Source organism: Anabas testudineus, chromosome 15 (assembly GCF_900324465.2).
Source record: "Anabas testudineus chromosome 15, fAnaTes1.2, whole genome shotgun sequence".
Lineage (NCBI taxonomy): Eukaryota > Metazoa > Chordata > Actinopteri > Anabantiformes > Anabantidae > Anabas > Anabas testudineus.
The window spans coordinates 19,826,055-19,848,408 of NC_046624.1; the positions used below are offsets into that span (position 1 = coordinate 19,826,055).

Genomic DNA, 22,354 nt, shown 5'->3' on the forward strand with positions numbered 1-22,354 from the left:
GCTGTGCTGACATCGCAGAGGTAGAGGTGTTAGCTCACATGCTTATGCATGAAAAAACCTGAGTTTCTGCCAGTCACACATGTTCAGGAGACACAATTTTAGCGATTTTGCCTGATGAAAAGAAGAAGAAGCTCACTCTGTCCAACTATACCTCGTATATTTAACACTCTGGGATCTGAAGTTCTGTGTGCGCTCAAAGTCAGAAGTTATCAAACTGTGTGGAAGAGTCCCAGGGAGAGGCATCACAGTAGGAAAAGATACTGTATGAAGTGAAAGGCCTGCTTTAGTAACATGCAAATGAAAGGAGCTCAAGCCCGCGAACATCACAGGAGCTTTGTTTTTGTTACACACACGTTACACAACCGATACGCTTCTATTTTAATCAGTCTAGCCATCTACACTGCCCACATTAGGCTTACGTATCATGTATGCTGCACATGCGTAAACATGAATCAGTGTCTATTTGCACACTTCAGATCTACTTTTCTGTGTTTACAAGCTTAAAATGCTCCAACGCTGCTACTACACCTCTACTCAGAGAAGACGGGGTCACAATACGGAGCTTTTAGATCAAACTGATGAAAACACGAACACAGCCGACCCACTGGTGACACGATTGCTGTTGTTACTGTCACAGTTGCTTTCTCCCAAAGCACGCTCCATGACATGCAGCCGGTGCAGACACAAACGTGAATCCTGTGCTGGGTCCATGCGAAACTCAGTGTGCTGCTCGTGCTGTGATTCTGTGTAGACACAGTGTAACTAACCTTATTTAAATCTTGATGATCTAAGAAAGGAAGTCTTCTTACTATTTCTAATCTTAACTCTCTCTCTGTTTCTCTTTTTCCTCCTTGACCCCTTTTTATCCTCCTCTACTCTTTCCCCCCTCATCCTGTTTGTCCTCTCTGTCTGCAGATTGACTTGGAGCCAGAGGGGAAGGTGTATGTTGTTATTGACCTGTTAGGATCTTCCAGTGAAGGTAAGAAGTCAATACTCAATGACTTTTTCTTTACATTTTGATCCTTCGCTCAATGACACAAGAAAAGCTTTTGTATAATTGAATCAATGAGTCGATCTACAAATCGAAACGTCTCGTCTTTTATAATCTGTCCGTTCTGTGTTGATGAAGGCAGCACGGGTTTGATTTTGCCCTACAGACTTCCTCTTAGTTTGACTTGAGAAAACCAATGTTGCTACATTCAGAAACTCACCTTCCATGAGAATGAATGTGGAAGTTGTTGGTTTTATATCCTGCAGCATTTACACGAATAATTATGACATCATATCAGTGAATAATTACCAGTAGGCCCGAAAAGCTCAAAAAGCAATATGTGCATTCAGAACGGTCTTAAAGACCGAATCCTGCTGGTTGTAAAACATTTTATCAGTGTTTGCAACCTTTCAGCAAAGCAGCTGTTGGTAAAATGAAAACATGTTTTTGCTCAAGCAAAACACACAAAATGTGCAAAACTGTAACTGTGGTAAATTGAATTGGACAAAGTTTAGCCAACAACAAAACCAAATCAATAAAAAGCAACTTACTTAATTAGTAAGTTGTGTTGACTGCATGTAAAAGGGAATAATGTAGATTTCGAAAGAGCCTGGTAGTACCATGGAAACAGTTTACAGTACAGGTTCTACTTACTTAATAAGTGAATTGGAAAAACATCTGTAAGCACATACTCAGTATTTACTGTACCGTGACACCAAAGGAAAACTCTGACCAGGTAAGTTTGAGGTAAATGATTAAATAAACCCTTTATGAATAAATGTAGAAGAGTGACTATGTCAGTAAATGTAAGTTGTTGGAAGTACTTAATTAAACTATTACCAATATAAACCTTGGGAACTTACAACTGAAACTTTAAGTTATGAATAATAGAGGATGTGTTTCTATGAACTAGTTGCTTACGTTCCTCAGAAGTACAAGTTATATTTGAGGTATTACCAACCTGAGCTACTCACAACCACAAGATCGAACAGATGAGTGAATGTTGAGGTTTTTCTTAGTATTTCAGTAACTGGGGGTGTGTAAAAAATGAAGGGTTTCTTTTATAGAGTTGTCTGAAGAAGAGGAGCCTGGGTCAGGGAGCTGCTCAAGAACCCAGTGGTTACTTTCACAAAGCCTCAGAGGCTGAACAAACCTGCAGCATCTCTGCAGCACTCCTTCGATCAGGCCTTCGTGATCGAGTGGCCAGACAGAACAGATCCTGAGTGAAATGCAGGAGGATGAGCAGAATTAGCTCATCACCTGCTAATACCATCCACACAGAGAAGCACAGTGGTGATGACATCGTGCTACAGTCACGGGGGTCCATAGCAGCAGCTACAGGGAGACAGGTCTGAATTGATAGAAGGATGAATGCAGGTAAATAGAGAGAAGCCCTAGAAGAAAAGAAAAAGAGCATCTGTGGAGAAACTTGATCTCAGACACGTCACCGTCCAGTGTGACTGAACTTATTTGGAGGTAAAGGATAAAGATAAGAAGATTAGACCAGGAAGCTGCTACAGAGGCTTCGACAAAGGACTGAATGAACAGTGTGAATATGTTTGTAGAGAGATTTTATATTTGATTTAAAATATAAAATCACAGCCTCCTCCTCTTTGTCTTTACCATCACGTTCATTTTACCAGCACACTTATACAAATGTGTGTATCAGTATTTTTTTCTTATTGTGTGTGAGACACTGTGTTGAGTCAGTCATTCTGTCACAATGTGTAGTCATCACTATTACATCAGGAGTTTCCTGTGTGTTTATGTGCATTAGTCCACAACACTGCAGCACTGATGAGACACACTGCAGTGTTTCGCTCTAAGCTTTTTTTTTCTGATTGCGCTTTAATATTCTGCACTTTACATTCTCTGTACGTCAGAGCTGTTCTAGTTGTGAATTTATCTCCTACACAGATATCAGATGAATGCATGAGGTCTTCAACAGCAAATAATTGTATATGTCATGACCTTTGACCTGATTTGTATGAAGGTATGAGTGACTGTGTGTCTAATCCATGGTTTAACTCAGATTTGAAGAGCTTGGATAGGTGTGGAAATATGAAGGAAGCGTGAACACGCACAGATAGATCACCTGTCAGATATTTCCAAAGAGCATACACGAATCCTCCATGAATTTTTGTAGCATTAATAAACCGATAAATGCAGTTTGGGTGTAGCAGTGTTTCTCAGACGGTGCATCTGGTTCCAGGTTCAGTACTAGAAAGCTGACGTCTCTGAAGTGTCAGCGAGGTTCAGGAACTTGAGTCATCACCATTCTAAATGTTATTCCTCAGTCAAATACAGTTATTCAGTTAAGTACAAAGCTTTTGACCTTTGTAGCTGTCAGTGCCCACACGACGTGTTGTATAGATATTAGCTGGTCGGCCTCTGTTGATTCATCATTGTTGCTGCTTCTTCTTCTATGTGTTGCTGTACCATGCATTTACAGTGGGTTGCATGCACGGACAGCCATGCGGTGTCAGTCTGTTTGCTGCGAGCACAGCCGACACAAAGCCAGCGAGTGGATTTAAAGACTCCTAGAGTGTAATCGATGAATCCAACACAGCGAGGACCTGGAAACTCCAGCAGCCAGTTGAATATTTAGTATCTTGAAGCTATAAAAATTGTTAATAGTTTTTTGTGTGTGTGTGTGTGTGTGTGTGTTTGTGTACCAGATGACATTTTAGAAAGACATCATAGGATGGAAGGAGAAAGGGAGAAGGGGGGTAGGGTGGGGGATGATGAATTGATTAGTAAAGTGGAGTGTTCTCTAATGGACCAGTTACATCAATGAAAGAGTGAGAGTGAGGGGTGTGTGTGTGCAGAAAGACAAACATGTTATTAGGATGAAGATTCTCTGCAGCAAACATCAGTTTTCATCTTTCTGTTCTAAATTTGTTCTTTAATAATTTCTCACTGTGTCTTGCTGCTGCTTTTTCCACCTGCAGTGACAGAGTGTGTGTGTGTGTGTGTGTGTGTGTGTGTGTGTGTGTGTGTGTGTGTGTGTGTGTGTGTGTGTGTGTGTGTGTGTGAGAGAGAGAGCGAGAGATGCTGAAATTGCAGTCATTACTTAAAAGTGTTTGCATAGCAGAGAACACACGGGTGAACTGTCAGACCTGAGAGCTGCAATCAACCTATTAGCTTTAACACACACACACACACACACACACACACACACACACACACACACACACACACACACACACACACACCCTGTTGCTACCATCACAAAATGATATGCTGCTGCTGCCTGTTGCTAAAAGCAGGTGACATATTGATGTGTTTATGTTCTGTTGAATCTTATTCTGGAAACCAGAGTAGCTCATCTCAAGTTTTAATTAACATTAACGTTAAAATTCGACTGTGACCCCTGTGACCACCATGTTATGTTATGTTATGGCTGGTTTATCACCAAACCTCACTACTGTTTATTTATTTGTTTATTCCTGTTATGGCCGCCCTGCTTCACACTTCTTCATTCTTCTTCCTCATTTACATTGCTGTGATGTCGCCTCCCTCTCTCTCTCTCTCTCTCTCTCGCTCTCCCCAGGTAATGTGTGTGCAATTAACAGTGTGGCGACAGTAATTGAAACCTCTGCTGTTCCACTGGGAAAATCATCTGTGATTAAACAGCACGAGGCAGAAAGAACAGGAGAGGAGAAGGAAAATACTGTTTCTCTTTCTCTCTGTGGAAAAGAAGAAAAAAAAACTAATAGTGGAATTTATTTATTTTCAAAGACACAAACTCTTCGTCACTCACTGTCAGCGACGTGCTGTCACTGCCATCTAGTGTCTTCATGGTGTTTGTGCAGTTTTTCTTTAGGTTCACTCACTCACCAAGAACATTGTCTGGTTCCTGTTGTACCTTAATGCTATTCCTGTTTATCATTTATGTCACAAGACAGTATGAAACCTGTTCATTTCAATAGAAAGTATTTCAAGGCAGCTCATGCACACTAGTCTGGTTCATTTCTGTCAAAGCAACTGGTGCAACAAACATACGTGTGTAAAGCAAACTCTGCATGATATTAAATGAATATTTTGTGTTTTTCTTGTGCTTTCAGCTGCGACAGGCTCCATCAACAATGAGGAGCGGGTGTTTCAGCAGCGGATGCGTCCCAGGAAGCGGCAGGGAGCCGTCCGCCGGAGGGTCCACCAGGTTAACGGGCACAAGTTCATGGCCACCTACCTGAGACAGCCCACCTACTGCTCCCACTGCAGGGACTTCATATGGTGAGAACCCCCAGTCTTACCTCTACGCAGCAATAAATAATCCCAGACACACTCAAAATCACACAACGCATGTACCAAGTCCTAAACATGCACAATGTGTCTGCGCCGTCACACGACCTCTTAAAGATGCCAGGAAGGTTTAATATGGTGAATAAAAGATTCGGTAATACTTTGCAGTAACCAGGCTGGCAGCGTCTTTAAATGTGTTTTCTGGTTTCCTGCTCTAACTTGACTTGTTTACATGTAAACACAGTGGATGCTGTGAAGTGTGGAGCAATAAACAAAGCCAGCTGTGTTTGTTTCCATCCCAACAAACTGTGTTAGCATCACTCACATGCAAACCATGTGTCCTCTGCGATCTGCTCGCTCTCAGCTCCACTCTGAAAGAACGTCTCCTGTGTAATCACAATCACAAGGAAACGTTGGGGCTTCTGAGGTGAATGAAGCCCTGCACCATGCAGAGATGCACAGTGTGTGTAGCATTAGTTTAATTTGTAAGTTAGCATGGCTTCCAGTTAAAATCGGATTTGATTTTGGGGTAAAAAAAATAAAATGTTGCTTTTCTTCTTTCTTTGCATTTGGTTTCTGTGTCTTAAAACATTAATTATAGACACGTTGATCAACAGTTTGATCTGATTCATGCTGAGATTTGTTTGTTTTCTCACATGTCCTCTCTCTGACCTTCAGGGGCGTCTTAGGAAAGCAGGGCTACCAGTGTCAAGGTAGGATGGTGTTCTCACATGAACTGGAGCCTCTTAAGTCACATTAAATTGCCCTGTAAATGTGTTTCATGTGTTTCCATGCGTGTGCCCCTCCAGTGTGCACGTGTGTGGTCCATAAGCGCTGCCATGAGCTGATCATTACCAAGTGTGCAGGGATGAAGAAGCAGGAGGACACGGTTGGGGAGGTACGAATCAGCAGCACGCTGCTTTTATTAGAGACAACACGCTGACTGTGGTTCTGTCCATATGTCAGAAAGTCGACGCTAAACTGTGAAAAAGTTTAAGTGTGCTGAGCCGAGCTTCATAGGAAGCAAACAGAAGTGTTCTGTCCTGTGGAACTGCAGATTTGTTTGCACGTTACTTTTGCACCTGTAGTTTATTTAACTGTGAACGTTTTCAGCCGTGTGATCCCACTAATGAGAATTCCTGATACACACGGCAGCAGAAAACGTTGCTCACACAGACTCGAGTTCCACTTTCAGTATTTGTTTTTTGTGGTCATTGTTTTTCTCGGTTCTTCTCTGCCCTTTACAGACAGTCGGGTGTCAGAGGTTCAGTGTCAACGTACCGCACAAGTTCAGCATTCACAATTATAAAGTTCTCACCTTCTGTGACCACTGTGGGTCTCTGCTGTGGGGTCTGCTGCGCCAAGGTCTACAGTGTAAAGGTGACCACATAGTGACATCAGTTTGTGAGCTTGACTGAAATCTTTGCAATAAATGTGTAAACCGACAGGTCTTTAATGCTTTTCTCTGTCTGAAGTGAGCACGTTAACTCATTGTGTGTGTGTTTGTCTCAGTGTGTAAAGTGAATGTGCACAGGCGCTGTGAGAGTAACGTGGCTCCTAACTGTGGCGTGGACGCCAGAGGCATCGCAAAAGTCCTCTCTGACCTCGGAGTCACACCTGACAAGATCTCCAACAGCGCACAAAGACGGAAAAAGGTTCAAGAATTTAAATAGATTTTTTACACTTCCTACTGTACTAGCAGAAGTTCACAAACTCAATAACAAAGTAAAAGTGCAAGTATTTCCTTTCTTTTATTGAAAATTTTAAAGTTACGCTATAAAGTGCAAACTGTCAGAGAAAATGTTGAAAAGACAACAAACATTGCCAGTAACCAAAAATCTGTGATACCTGCATCAATGACTTGGAAACACTGAAGTACCTCAAAATGATACACTACTAGAGTAAATGTACATTCTACAGCCTCCTGCCAGGCTGCTCTGGGAGACTGTCCAGTAGTTCTGTATCTTCACTATGATGATATAAAAGTTTTAATTTAAAAGTGTCGGTATGTTGAAGACACTCAAGTGTAGAAATACAGATCATTGATGATGAGGATTGTTATGGTTTAGTGATGAAGATGATGACAGCGTCTGTCTTCCAACAGCTTTCTCAGAGTCAGGAGCCCCCGCAGTCGGTATCGGAGACGCCTCAGCCAGAAGACGATCGCTCAAGGTCCGCCCCAACCTCCCCGTGTGACCAGGGTAAGTTCAGACTGTCACACGTCGATTGTCTTTGTGGAACCAAACACACCCGAACTGATCTAATCTTGTTTCTGTGCAGATGCAAAAGAGCTGGAGAACATCCGGAAAGCTCTGTCGTTCGACCACCGTGGAGAGGAGCACAAAACACACCCCCTGTCTTCCACCACATCTGTTGCTGCGGTAACAGAGGACAGCCATGGAGGACCAGGTGGGGGACATGACGGAGGCAGCATTGAAGTGGAGGGTGAAGGAAGCCGGGAGAACGGCGAGGTTAAGAGTCCCAACGTTCCAGAGACCAAGAAGATGAACCTGCACGACTTTGTGTTCATCAAGGTTCTGGGAAAAGGAAGCTTTGGAAAGGTGAGTGCACGACCTTTGACCTTTGTTCACATGCGCTGTTACACCTGTAGAAATTGTCCGAGATGTATTTTCACATGAGGAGATGCTTCTGTAGTTTTCAGTGAGTGTGTGTGTGCCTGTGGATGACAGGACACAGCGGAGATCACAGTGGATCCTGTGAAAACTGTCACGTTTGTGGTTTCATCTGTGTTCTGACAGTTGTGTCATGTGACCAGGTGATGCTGGCGGAGCTGAAAGGCAGCGACGAGGTTTACGCCGTTAAAGTGCTGAAAAAAGACGTCATCCTGCAGGATGACGACGTCGACTGCACGATGACCGAGAAACGGATCCTGGCTCTGGCCAGAAAACACCCGTACCTGACACAGCTCTTCTGCTGCTTCCAGACTAAAGTAGGAACGCTGACACACACACACACACACACACACACACACGCAGGTATACTTTACACCTCCAGGTGGCAGCATCGGGCCACATTTGAGTCTGCAGCTTCCAGTTGTGGAGTAACTGACACATCTGACATGCTGAAAACCATCTGGGATAAAGATTCACAAAATAACCTGTTTAAAATTTTACTCTGACCAAATAATGTTTGGAAGAAAAACGAGGCACATTTTACCCATAGTTAAGTACAGAGTGTAGAGTGACATGAAACAAGGGCCGTTGATAACAGGGTTATGGTATGAAACCTGTGTGCAAAGGTGTGCTATAAGTCATTTAAAGCAACAGTACTACAGTACATGTACTCAGTACATCCAGCATATATGAAACCTGCTGAATAAATGATCTTAACTTTGCTGTTGAACACACATCACAGTCGCACACATCGCTGCTGTAGCTGCAACTTGTCTTCACCTCACAAAGGTTTGATGTTTTAAACCCAGAAAGAATTTTTAAGCAGCTTGTAACACTGAAGTCATTAGTCAAGCGTCTCTCAGCTGAGAGAAAGAGCTCTAATTTATCCCATCACATCAGTCTTCCTGCTCTCCCCTTCACACCCTGCTCTTCTCTCATCATCTTCACTTCTCAGTTAATTTGTCTATACAGTAAGTGGACGATGACAAACAGCCACACAAAGGGAACTGGTGCATGAGATGCTGCTAAGACCAGCCGCTTCTGCCGGCCACTGTATGTTTTGTCTATCGTGTGTTGCATAAGTGTTTCTGACAGGAAATGTATAGAAGCACCGTATGTGTGTGTGCTTTTTCCAGTTTGACGACTAGCGAGGAGCAGGTCACACATTGTGTTGGTGAACCATAGTCCTTTCACTGCAACTGGAGCCTGACAGTGCGGAGAAGGCTGCACAGGTGTTAACAGTCAGACCGCAACAGGCTCAAGCTGCAAATAAAGGCAGCGAGTTGAACATGTCAAAGAAAACAAACTGACTGAAGACGTCCTTGAAGTTTAGCGAGTTGTTGTTAAGGTGAATGGATGAAGCATGAAAGGTTTTAGTTCTGCAGCTTTATATGAAGAGTCCATATCAGTACCTGGCAACATCACTAACCACACACTGTATGTTGCCATGTACGGTAACTTTAAATAATCTATATCGTAATCTACCCCACATGAAAGCTGTTAGTTGTGGTTTTTTAAATGAAGGGTTGTTCCTGTGAAGTTCTAGTAAAACAAACATACAAGCTGCTCAAAATGAACGAGATTAAAGAATCTGGAATATGTGGATCAACTAAACACTGACATGAGGGTATCCCCCCCCCCCCGTAAACCTACGGAACAATCGAGCATAGGCAGCTTTGTTTCTAGACACAGAAGCTTGAAGATGAGAACTAAATTAATTAAATGATCTGAAAAACTCAGTAAAAGACGCCGTTAAACACGATGAGGGACACGAGCTAAATGTGGCTGAACATGACGTTTTGTGAGCTGTTTATTTTCACATCATGTTCTGGAAAGCTTGAGCCTAATGATGGCGTCTCCTGTTTAATTTATTTATTCCTGTTATTTTCCTCCAGAGCAAACACAAACACGAGCAGGTTGGTTGGATGAGAGCGAGCGAGCGAGCAGAGACAGACGGTGCTCTGCCATGATATTTTTATATCGTCTTTCCCTGTATTTACTTGAATTATTTGTTCCTTCTTTTGTTCTTCTTATTTCTCTCCATCAGCCTGAAACACACACACACACACACACACACACACACACACACACACACACACACACACACACACTCACACACACACTCTCTGGCAGTCAGGGGTGATTGGGATTGTGTTGTTGGACAAAACAAAGGGATTGTGGCTCTTATATAACTGCTTTGATCCTTATCAGGGACATGATGTGTATTCAGTATGCTGTGTGACCCCGCCCTCATCACCCGCCTCACCCCCCCTCTCCCCTCACCTTCCCCACCCAACTTTTCTTGGAACACAAACTTGATGACAATAAACAAACCCACGTATACATATATACTGTGAACAACAAGTGTGCATATGCAGTGTACATACATACATATACATACATTACACAGTACACATACACAGGGAGAGACGGAGTCATGAAGCTTCACAGTGATGTCACCCTTGACCTCTTACATAACAATGGTTTAATGCTTCCTAGTTGAGGCATTGTGCTAATGCTAATTAGCCCATCTGACTGACAGTACTGTGCTGATGTTCAACTCTAATAATAATCCTGGTGTTTCACTGATGTATCAGGTCTCCCCTGATCATGTGTAGATGTCAGAACCTGTTCACAGCTGCAGTCTCTGTGTGTCGGCGACCTGTCCAGGGTGTACCCCGCCCCTCGCCCAGTGTCAGCTGGGATGGATGGATGTTTAGAGCTGGAACCAACAATTCTTTTCATTTAATATGTAATTAGTTTCTCTGTTCATTGTGAAAGATGATGAGTTTGCAAACTTGTAAGCCAATAAGAAGCTTCACACTTTCACATTTGAGAATCTGGAACCATCAAATCCGTCACCTTCACTCAACAACTAATTAAAAAAGTTTCAGATTCATTTGCTGTTGATTGACCAAATTGTTAATTATCATTAATTAATTATTAATTCACCAGTAGTTGCAGCTCATGAAAAGCTTTTTCAGCTTCTCCTCTGTGCTGTTGATTTAGTCTTTGCTTGACATTATCTTTAATCCCGGGAGCTGGATCCATTTTTCTCGTCTCCCTGTCTTCTTGTCAACAGTGGGTTCTATAACACTCTGACACCCATTTCATCTTTTCATCTGTCTCCCTTCTTTCTCTCTCATTCCTTCATTTTCCCCTATTCATATTCCTAAATGTGAGGCCCCTCAGTGGTGCATGTTCTGTACCTGCAGACCTCCAACACAGAGTTGTGTGTTCAGACATGTTGTCTTCTCCATCAGAATGCACACGCATTTACAGTCCCTGTGCCTTCGCTGATGGGGGCTGAGATCACAGCTTGGTTATGTGTGTTAACATTGAAACAGAAATGTTTCTGTTTTTATAATATATGTAAAACAAATAAGTCACTTTGCTCGTAAGTTGTTGCAGGAACTTAAAGTAAAGTAGATTCTTTCTTATTTTTTATTATATTCAAGTATTCAAGTATTTTTATTGCATTTAATTAATTCAGATTTTTTCTCATTGAAGGAGCCATTTCACACACTGTGACATCAGTGTACTTAACAAAAGTCTTTGTACTTTGTGCGACCTATTCTGCACCCCCCAACCCCCCCAATTCTTGTTAATCGACTGTGGGATCACGGCCGTTCCCCTATCGGCCTAATTACCACTGAGAAATGTAAATAACGTTATACAACAGTAGCGCCAGGCCTCATTCTGCTCCTCACACAGAGGCCGTGCAGAGAAGCGAAGGCAGGGAGGATGTGGATGAGGAAACGGAGAGGGACACAGAGGAAAAAATGCAGCAGGATGATGAGATGATAAAGGAAAACAGTTGGTTTTGGACGGCACATTTTCAGCATTTGTGATAGTAAGGTGGCCGGTAGTTTCAAACTAAGTGAAGGAAAGATGATAAAAAGAGGAGGGGTAGCAGCGTTTGGTGGAACAACAACAAAAAAAAAGAGTCTGTGGTAAGAAACAGGACAGATTACAGTGAGGAGTGAGTGTTTTTTAATGAGCAGTAATTGGTGAACATCAGAGGCAGCAGAGACGACCAGAAACCAGCCAGGTACATTAATGAACCTTTGTTCTCTTCTGCTTAGGACAGAAAGCGACTGATGGACCGACACAGAGAGATAGAAAGACAGATAGCAGAGAGCAGAGAGCAGGAACACAGACACTGATGCTGACACAGAGTCAGGAGGGTCATACAGATGTGGCAGGTGACTGAAAGCAGAGGTAGAAAACCAGCCATTACTGTCATGGCTAAGTGCTGCATGTGGATGCAGAAGAAGAGGGGGAAGAAGAGGAGATCCCACACAGCCAGTCTCTTCTTCAGCTTGTAAAACAGATAAATACATCATTTGGAGGAGGCATTTTCACTTACTATGTCATTTTATACCTCCAGCCAGCAGGGGGCGCTTCTTTAGTTAGTCATTTAGGAAGCCAGGGTTGATTTGCTTTGTGTTTTACTGGTCCTGAGGAGGTGGACATTTTTTGACCTTGTTGCTGAGCGGTCAGAATGTCATTGTGGGATGTATTGAGCAAATAACGTGCACACAGTGAGCGAGCTGCAGTTACTGATCGACAAATGAACTGAAGATCTGTGTTGTTTTCATTCACGTGTCTAAAGAACTGTCATGAAAGCAGAGCCACAGTGATTCTAATGTACAGTATATTATATACATACATACTTGTTCTAAACATCTGTACATTTTAAATACACGTTTAAAGTTTAGTTCAGTTTGATGATGTGTCTCATTCAGTTCTTCAGGTATTTCATTATTTCTGTGTTACAGCTATGAATAATAACATTAATAAAAGTTATTATTGCAAATTCCAGAAACTCGTGGAGGGGAGTTCTGTCTGTCTGTGCTGTGCTGCCGGCTCTTGTCTTTCCACAGGTCGTTTTCTTTAGTCATCAGTGTCTTTAAAAATGAATGAGCTCTGCTTATGAGCTGGCAATAACGCACACAGCACATGCAATGTTCATTTTGAAGGAATTCAACCTGTCATAAACCACTAAAAGAATAAATGTCTTTTTTTATGCATTTTATTTATGAACCTTTGTGTGTACCAGTCTTTCTCTGTGATGGACCCGTTGAAGTCTAGAGACTTGGAATTCTGCACTTCTAAGACGTGTATTCCCTGCTCCTGATACTCCCGGCTAATGAAGACATTCATCAAGGTTCTGGCTGCAGTTTCATTACGTGTGGAAAACTGCAGCCCTCCTCATTCATTTGAATGGTGGAGTGTTCTTACCACAGCCAGGACCAGATTATTTTCTGACATGAATGCTGTATCTCTGCTCTACCTCAGGATCGTCACACTGAAAGATGAAACTGTTTTCACTGGAGGAACCTTCCAGAGTTGTACAGTGTCTGAGTGTTACAAACAACTGTGCTGTTTTTTAGTGTCGATAAGCTTTTTAAAAACACGCTCTGTTCCTCGAACTGGACTTCCTGCATCGTATTTCATGAGCCCCACCACTCTCAGGGGGCACTGAACGCTCTGTGTTGCTCGCGTTCATCTTACACGTGGTTGATTTGCGTCATCTTGACTAATATCGCCCGACTGTATAAAAACACCTTCACGTCTTGTTTCTTCTTGTGACACCTCACAGGGAATCTGGCATCTAATCATTGATAAACTGAAACTATTCAGACCTCTGGGAGCTTTTTCTCACACTAATAAAGGTTTGCACTCTGTACTTTTCTTTGTACTGTTGGTTTTAGCTGCAGCACATGTTTGTTCTGATGCCAGCTCAGTGTTCAGCAGCTCAGCAGTACAATCAGTCGTGCTTGTATCTGTTCTTGTGCTTATTGTGGTTCATCCAAAGTGGAGAGCGTTTTTCATTTATCTGAGCGAGTACATTTTGTTCATTCTTCAGTCTTTTTTAGGGTTTAGGTTGGAATTGGACTGACCTCCATTCACCCTGACCTCCACTTTAAGCACTTTCGTGGTGCTGTTACGACACCCTACTTCCCTCTTAGCAGCTGAGAGAAAGACGGGCTTTGCTGACCTGAGATCACTTGTCAGATGAGGAAACAGTAAACATAAATTAGCTGTTAAGTGTTGAGTAAACAACCAATGTTGTCGTTTTTCTGGATATTCTCAAGAAAAAGTGGCACTGAAGGTTTTACAAGTCACAAACAATGATTCTTATGGCACTTTGCTTTCATGTCTTCTCCCTGAATCAGCATTTTTACTTACTTTATATGTCAAGTAAAGCATCTGCTGGATGACTAAATGTAGGATGAAAGTTATTTATGGTCAAACGAAGCTCTGTTAAGAGGAAAGGCCTTGAACAAACCACATTTCTTTTGTTCTTAAAGCACAGCTGAAACGTGTTACTGTAACTGATAGTTCATTCCCACACCTCTTCCTATCCTTCTTTACTTACTAGCACTCTTCTCTTGTTTAATGCATCCACCTGTCCTCCACTTCTACCGTGTTCTCACCTTCTCAGAAAGTCCACACACGTGTTCACAAAAGTTTTCTGTTGCTAAGACACATTAAAACCTTCTCACTCATCCTGCACAGGACAATCACCTATGTCTTTTGTGTAACTTTAAATCACAGCACACTTGTCTTGATCATGACTTTCCTGGAAGTCCACTTCTCATGAAACCAATCAGCACAAAGTACTCACTTCCACAGCTGTTTTTCTTTTTTGACCAATGAAAAATGAAAAAGAAAATCAAGTGTTCTGCTTATTTGTTTTTACGGGAACGAGGAGTAAGAAGATATTCTGTGGGAGAACCAGCAACCCACAGCACGCGCTGAACTCCCGTCAGTCTCTCTAAAGAACGATAGTGAGGGTGAATATTGCATGCAAGAGCAACAACACACACACACACCATAGGCACATGTGGATTAGCCGGCCAAATATGTGTCAGTTTAGTTCTTTTCAAGACCAGTCATTAGTGCATATACCATATGTTTGCTGTTTTTGGGATGCAACTGAGCCATACACACACACACACACTCATTCTGTACTTGGGAGAACCCTCATTGACGCAATGGATTCCTTTAGCCTTAACCTGAACTGTTTACTTGTCCAAACCTTAACCACCACAGAGGTGACGGATCAGAAAACATGCCATTGTTCCTGGTGAACATACAGACTGCGTGTTCGTAGATACCTGAGGTGGTCACACCATTTACTACTGCCTTCTACAAAACGAAAACTCTCACATGACCATATTATTATTATTATTATTATTATTATTATAATAATAATAATTATAATAATAATAGTTCAAAACTACCACAGTCCTTTACCCGGTTGCAGTAACTTACAGTAAACATTGTGTTTGGGCTGCTCGTCCATCTGAGCCGTTATTATCAAAATGACTGTACATCCTGGGAATGTCTTAAAGGAACTTCTTCAAATTCTTGTGTCAAACTTGAAGAAATTTGTGTCTGTGACACAACAAATGTACAGTGGTGACGGTGACCTCTGCTCTGTACCAACACAGGAAAGATTAACCTCTCTCTGTAATAAAAAATCCCTTTATCACTGCTCTGTAGCCCTTACACACTTCTTGAGGGGACACTGACACACGGTGTATAATTAACAATGTAGATGGAAGCTAAGAATAACCACAATTCATGAACAGACATTTTATTATTTTTCATTTAGAAGCAGTTAAAGTTCATCGCAGGTTCCTCTGACACTCTGACTGAACTGAAGATGGGATTGGTTTGAATGTGTTTGACTACGAGCCGCTCTTACGACACAGTATTGATTTAACTGTAGGAGTATTTTCTTAAGGACAAACATTCTTGATCTGGTTACATGGACACACACGCGATGCACCGCGTCCTTCAATTACAGCCGTTTCCTGCTGCCATAATCTGAAGGCAAAGTGCAACAACTGACACTTGTTAAGTCCCAGTCCTTCTGGACATTCACATTTACAGAGAAGTTGGTTCAATAGAGCTTCCGTTAAGCTTCATTGTACCAACAGTAATCAGTGCAAAAATCTGAATCAAAGCAAACGCGAGCTGTGCATCGTGTTCTGAATGAAATCACTGAGTGCATCTTTAGTGGGTCGGCTCTGCGCGGTAATGACCAGCAGCCAGATGGTAATGGTTCATAATGTTCCGAGGAAAATAGGGCAGTAATTCCCGTTTTTGTTTTTGCACACGGACAAAAGTTCAAACGGCTCTTGTTGTTTTTTGTTCCCAGTTTGACTGATTTTGATGAGTGTATTTACTTTAAGATGTCACTCCGTTCATGAAGCTAAACCAAATAAAGATTTGTGTTCTTAAAGCACTTATGTTGCATAACTGTGGACACGGAAAGTAATGGAGTACTTTTACTCAAGTACGATTCTTTAGACTTTTTTAACTGGATTAAGATTTTTAGGAACACCTGAGGACGTAGCTGCATCATTATTAAAACTGTTTCCACTTTATTGATTTGTACTTCCTCAACTTCAGACACCACCAACATAATCAACCCACTGTAGATAGAGATAGTTTTTTTATTGTGTTTGATTTATGTTTGACTCCTTTCTTCTCTGTCCCTCCTGAACTGATCTTAAAGTATGAAAGTTCACCGAATAAATTTACTGCTAAAGTACACTTTAATGCAGTACTATTACTTGTAACTATGTATTTTTACAGTGGGCTGATTGTTTCGATGGAGCCTTCGAGTTTTTCATTCATCGCTGTTTTCTTTATGTCACTTCTAATGTGACCGCGTTGTGTTTCTTTTCATTCTCATTGTGTGTGTCTGTGTGTGGACGTGTGTTTCAGTGTTTGTGTGCATGGGTGTGTTTGACTGCGCAGAAAGAGAAAGTATGACTTAATGAAGCTTGGATTACATAAGATGCGAGTTGAGACTAGTTCTGCCTTACGTTAGAGCCGGGTGGCACAGAGAGGACACATGTTTACACACAAACAGCGAAACACACAATGGTCAGATAACCATCACAACGTTATTGTCTGTGTGGAGTTTGGGGTCACCATAGACCATAGAACATTATGTGTGTACAAAATAGTTTGATACCATCGATGGGAGGACACTTTGACCAGGTTACGAATTAGTTTTAAGCTTCAGGTTTTCAGGATCAGGGCTTCTCTTGTGGTCGTAGGGGTTAAGGTTAGGGTTAGGGTTGGGGTTAGTCATTTAGTTGAGATGGTTAAGTGTAGGTTAAGTGACGGTTCTCATAAAATTAGATGTGCCGACGTGTGTGTGTGTGTTTCAGCAGTGAGAAGCCAGTATCTGTACATTCGTAATTACACTCAGGAAATGTTTATTCATGTTTGATTGGGTGGGACCAGCCGGGACTCTGGGTACATTTAAACAAACTATTTCAACATCCTGTTTAAAGTCACTTTCAGGAGGCGCAGAGAAACAGAGAGAGGGAGAGGAAAAAATCAGGCTGGGGTGGACTGCCGGACACTTATGTAAGATTCAGACCTGAGGCCCTTTAATACTGATATGAAAGAGGGAAGAAGGAGCTTGAGGTCAGCTTTAGACACACAGAGTGTGAATTTTGTCAGAGCAGCGACAAGAGCCTCCACCTGCTGCTGCTACAGCTAAATTACCTTTAACAAAAAGCCAGTTAGAAGCAACGTTGAAGCATTTTCAAGTAGGACATGAGCCCTCATTGGACTAAACACTAACTTCCAACATTCATTGTGCAAAAATGTGATTGTGATTTGCATTAGCACTCATATTAACTCGGGTATATTCTATGTAGTGTACGACCACATCCACATTAAAAACACTGTAATCTGACGTTTCTGACAAAGAGAGGGGATATCGGCATTGAATCACTGTAAGATGATAAAAAGGCAGATGAGTCTGAAGAGTTTGTGGTTGATCCAGTTCCAACTAAAACAGAGTCATCCAGCTGTTGAACCCTCCACCTTACGTGAATAAGTGAACTTCTATAAGTAAAGTTTCTATTGGTCATTGCGGTTTGGTGCACGTAAATGGTGTCAGGATACTCCACTGTCTCACGGTAGCAGAGCTATTCTCTGCATTGCTATATAACAGCCACTAACCTAATTGATTTGACGTGTCATGAAAGAAAAAGAACCATTTCCAGATTATGGTGAAAGTTGTTTTTTTAATATTCTCTTTTAGCTTTTTTTTTTGAATGATGTCAAATAAGAGGAAGTCAGGGTTATGTGAGATGCTGTGACTTGCATGTGAAATGAGTCAGCTCTGTTTTGCTTACTTTCATGAGAATAAATACAGGAAGAAATTGAACAATTACTGGAATATTTCATGACTAATGAAAAAACGAAAACATTGTGAAAATCTTAACTAGAATTTGACTCATAAAAATCTTAACTGAATTTCTGTCTGTCTGTTTTACAAATGTGATTCTGTGTCACATCTAAAGAAAACAGATTTTGGTTTGATTTGCAGATGGAGACGTCCACTTGTTCACTCGCAGAAACACAACACAACTTTAAAATCTTCTAATTGTCATAGTAGTGACTGAGGATGCATTGATTTGAGCAACTGTTCAATCTTCAGAAATCCGAGATGGAGGCAGTGTAGTTGTGCCACAGTACATATACAGCTCATACGTACTACACATAGATATATTAATGCAGTGAGTTGAACCCTGAGGGCTCACACAATGGCACAGAGGTCACTCTCCCAGTTTTCTTATATACAGAGCTGTTTATACAATCCCCTCCCCCCCAGTTCTCTCACTTATTTCCTATATGAAGAAAACAAACTGGAATTCAGGAAGGTGTCCATTTTCCCCCGCAGCCCATTTTCGGTACCAAGAGAATAGAGCTCAGAGGGTGCGGTATAGAATGTGTTGTTTGTGTGTGTCACAGGAAGAGGTCCTATGGGAGTGGAGACAATGCCGCTCACATACAGTAGTCATGGATTTGCTGTTTACAGTCTTTGTGGAATCCTACAAGATAATCTCTCGGTCTCATGAGTGTTAAACTTTTCAACAGTGCTGGAATTGTGTAAAACAAGGAAGATGAGCTTTGGGACGGATTAGGATCACGCTGCCCCCACCCCCCCCACCCCCCTGTGCTGTAAAATGGGGAAAGCTTATCTCTGCTGTCTTTTTAAGTTATTTCAGTGTTTGTGCCCTTTGTGATGTCACACTCAGGCTCTGACTCACTTGTACTATATACTGTATACTGTACTTCTCCAGTAGCAGCCATCACTGAGGTGAAGAAGCAGCCTATTGGCATTATTCATTAGGTCATATTCTGATTGGCTGCTGGGGAACGTCGGGGCTACACCTCCATGCCAATCATAGTTGGTTATGAATAATGAATATTTTATGTTAATAACCGTTAAAGCGTTAAAAATTAAAAAAACAATGACATCAAATATATTGAAGCTTCTAAAAATAGAAACCGTTTCTTTTCCATATGTCTGTATTAAATACTTTAAGTTGTACAGTAAATGCAAAGTGAGTTATGTTCTGTCTCCCGCTCTTTCTCCAGGACCGGTTGTTCTTCGTGATGGAGTACGTGAATGGTGGGGACCTGATGTTTCAGATCCAGAGATCGCGGAAGTTTGACGAGACACGATCACGATTTTATGCTGCTGAGGTCACATCTGCCCTGATGTTTCTGCACCGGCACGGTGTCATATACAGGTAACCATGCTAGCAGCTCCACCATAAAACAGGTTGGCGTGCATTATGCTTTCAGGCTTCTATGAATTTCTTGCTTTTTCCAAAACGTTTTGCTGCAGGTTGGACCAGGGCCAGATTTAAAACTTGTTGACTGGCCAAGGTAACGTAATACACATACTTTACACTACAACATCAGATCACGTCACATTACTGTGGGTTTAATCTACTCTGTGCTTGATTGCCCTATTGACATCCATCCTTCTGTGCCAGGCTAGTATCTAGGATGGCAGCTCTGCCAACAACAGTGTGTGAATATGTGTGAATATGTGTGGATGTTAATAGATGCACTCTGGCCCTTATGGTAGAAATGTACCATAGTAAAGTGTAGGTGCAGGAAGCACTGTGCATGTACTATTTGTGAAGAGCTTTGGGGAAAAATGCTTATGTGGTGTAAGTCTTCTAACTGAGACATATATTGTAACTTGTACAACGTTAATTGTACCGCACATCTTGAATAAGAAGCTCTCCTTCGTGTTTGACCTTGTTTTGACCTGAGCCGTTCAACTTTCTCCTTTCCTGAGAATTAAACTGGTCTGAAGGTGTGTGTTCTGATTCATTCTGTCAGTCATGTGTTAGCGGGCGTCACTGAAAAGCTGACCATGGAATCCTTGTTGCTTCACTGCCTAAACTTGTCCGGCTGCTTTGTTGTCTGGTTTCATGGTTTTGATGCTGTTATCGACTGGGATCAAATTATAAACAGTGAACTGCCACCTGATCCAAGTTCTTGTGAAATCAAACATGAGGAATTAAACATTAGAAAGCATAAAGATTGTTAAAGTAACATAAGTTCAACACTGACTGTGCAGTGACAGGGATCAGGACCAATTTATGGTTCTCAAGCGATGAATCATATCGACTGACACCTTCAGAATAAATTTCAGTTTGTCCAATACTTTGGTTTATACCAAGTACCTACAGAGGCCTGTGAGATTCAGATTCCACTACCCGGGTCTGCAGCCACTAGTGCTGTTCCCATTCTCTTGCTGCACCACTAACCTGAAGCCATGCTGCCACTTCTCACAGCATTTTAAAAGCAGTGTGATGCCATCTAGTTTATCATCTCATCATCATCTCTTTATAGGTTTTAAGTGACAGTGTGCAACATTTTCTGAGCAGCAGCAACAGCGTTCGTGGTCAAGAGTGGTAATTACAGGTTGTGTGTTAAACATGCGTGTGAACACACTAATGAGACGCCCTCCTGTTAAACTTGATCTACCAGTGTGTTTACTGAGAGATGGAGAAATCAACTACTATGATCCAGGAAAGTTGTTTTGCGTCACAGAAAGAATGTGAATGTGATGAGACTTCAAATCCACCACTTCTGTTTTTTCCCCAGTTAAAGGCCATTGTGGGGAGATTCTCCTAATCCTGTCCAGGTGTCTAGAGACAGAGGGTGCACTGCAGAATGTTTGGTGATAGGATCTTATAAGATTGACCAATTTGCATTTGTGCTGATGTGAAACATCTAGAATTGCCATCATGGTTGTATGAAGCACCACTCAAATTAAATTGCTTCGTCCAGGTGATGTGTAAGTAACACTGTTACAGGTCAGCTTATACACGTATAGCTGCTGTTGGTTCATATCCTTTAGGGAGTAGGCTGACAGAGGAAAAGACAATTGAAACACAATGTGGTGTTTGCCGTTAGGGATTTGGGGTTTGTTCTTGTTTTCAGTCACAAAGGAAAAAACAGTAGCTGATTATCCTTTTCAGGTTAAATCTGTTCTGTAGTTCTGAAACTCTAACTTGTTGACCCTGGAAGTGCCGTGTTCATCTGCAGTTTGAGATCACCTCACAGTCAGTCACGATTATCTGTCTGTGTGGACTCCTCAGTCATAATATCATTGTCAACCAATAGCAAACACACAGCTGGTCCCACAAAAGCAGCGCACAGCTGGAATCATAACACCATTGTGATGGACAGAGAGTCTGTGCAGCTTCAGCCTGTTTGTACCCAGAAATAACTGTGATGGAGAAAAGTCACTGTTCTCTCTTCATGAAACTGATGCTTGATTATGTGTTTGGATTCTTTTCTCCATCAACATATGTGTGTGTGTGTGTGTGTGTGTGTGTGTGTGTGTGTGTGTGTGTGTGTGTGTGTAATGCCGTACAATCTGTAATACGTTACTGTTGTGATTTTATTTATGGTCATTTTTACTATTCACTGACACCCGTTCTGTCCTCTCATATGTCTCTCATGGTATTTATGTACACACACACACATTGAATGAACTCTTTGTGTGAGAGCCCTTATTGATGTAAAACACTCTGTCAACCATCACGGCTAACCCCTGTCTAACCTCAAACCTTAACCCTCCGACAGTCCTTTGAAGAACCCAACTTTCAAAATGTTTTTCTTTATTTAAATGACCTCATTGTTTATAGAGATGTTCTCAAATCGTTATCTATGCATTTTAAAAAGACGTGATGTCATAATTTCCAGGTAAACTTTTCAGAAATGTCTTTGCTTATGAAAGGTGTTTATAAATGTGTGTTTTGTACAAATGTCCTTACTTTGAGTGGGTGATGGAGGGGTGATGTTTTTTCCCTCACTTTTTTACACTGACCTCACTTTCTAAACATGTCCTTACTGTCTGAAAATGCTCTCACTCTCTGCACCTTTAAACTCTAAACTGTAGGAAAACAGCTGGCAGCAAAATCAACAAACCAAAAATGTGAGCAAAACTAAATCAAATTCAATTCAATTTTATTTTTATAGCACCAAATCACAACTGAGATCTCAAGACACTTTACAGTGTTTAAGGTTTAAGACTTTACAAATATAACTGTATACTCATAAAGAAAACCCAACAACCCCACTGAGCAGCACTAAGAGACAATGGAGAGGAAAAACTCCCTTT

The 22,354-nt window shown here is 41.7% G+C and overlaps 1 protein-coding gene across 1 annotated transcript in view; it reads left to right on the forward strand.

Annotated features, from left to right (window-relative positions):
• LOC113158344 (protein kinase C epsilon type-like) overlaps positions 1 to 22,354 on the forward strand; it is a 56,119-nt gene that overhangs the window by 20,873 nt on the left and 12,892 nt on the right. Inside the window, exons 2-11 of the mRNA XM_026354193.1 lie at positions 916 to 979; positions 5,059 to 5,227; positions 5,915 to 5,949; positions 6,046 to 6,134; positions 6,484 to 6,616; positions 6,749 to 6,891; positions 7,341 to 7,437; positions 7,517 to 7,797; positions 8,013 to 8,186; positions 19,300 to 19,454. Of these exons, the coding sequence (XP_026209978.1) occupies positions 916 to 979; positions 5,059 to 5,227; positions 5,915 to 5,949; positions 6,046 to 6,134; positions 6,484 to 6,616; positions 6,749 to 6,891; positions 7,341 to 7,437; positions 7,517 to 7,797; positions 8,013 to 8,186; positions 19,300 to 19,454 (1,340 nt within the window). The remainder of the gene's footprint in view (positions 1 to 915; positions 980 to 5,058; positions 5,228 to 5,914; positions 5,950 to 6,045; positions 6,135 to 6,483; positions 6,617 to 6,748; positions 6,892 to 7,340; positions 7,438 to 7,516; positions 7,798 to 8,012; positions 8,187 to 19,299; positions 19,455 to 22,354) is intronic.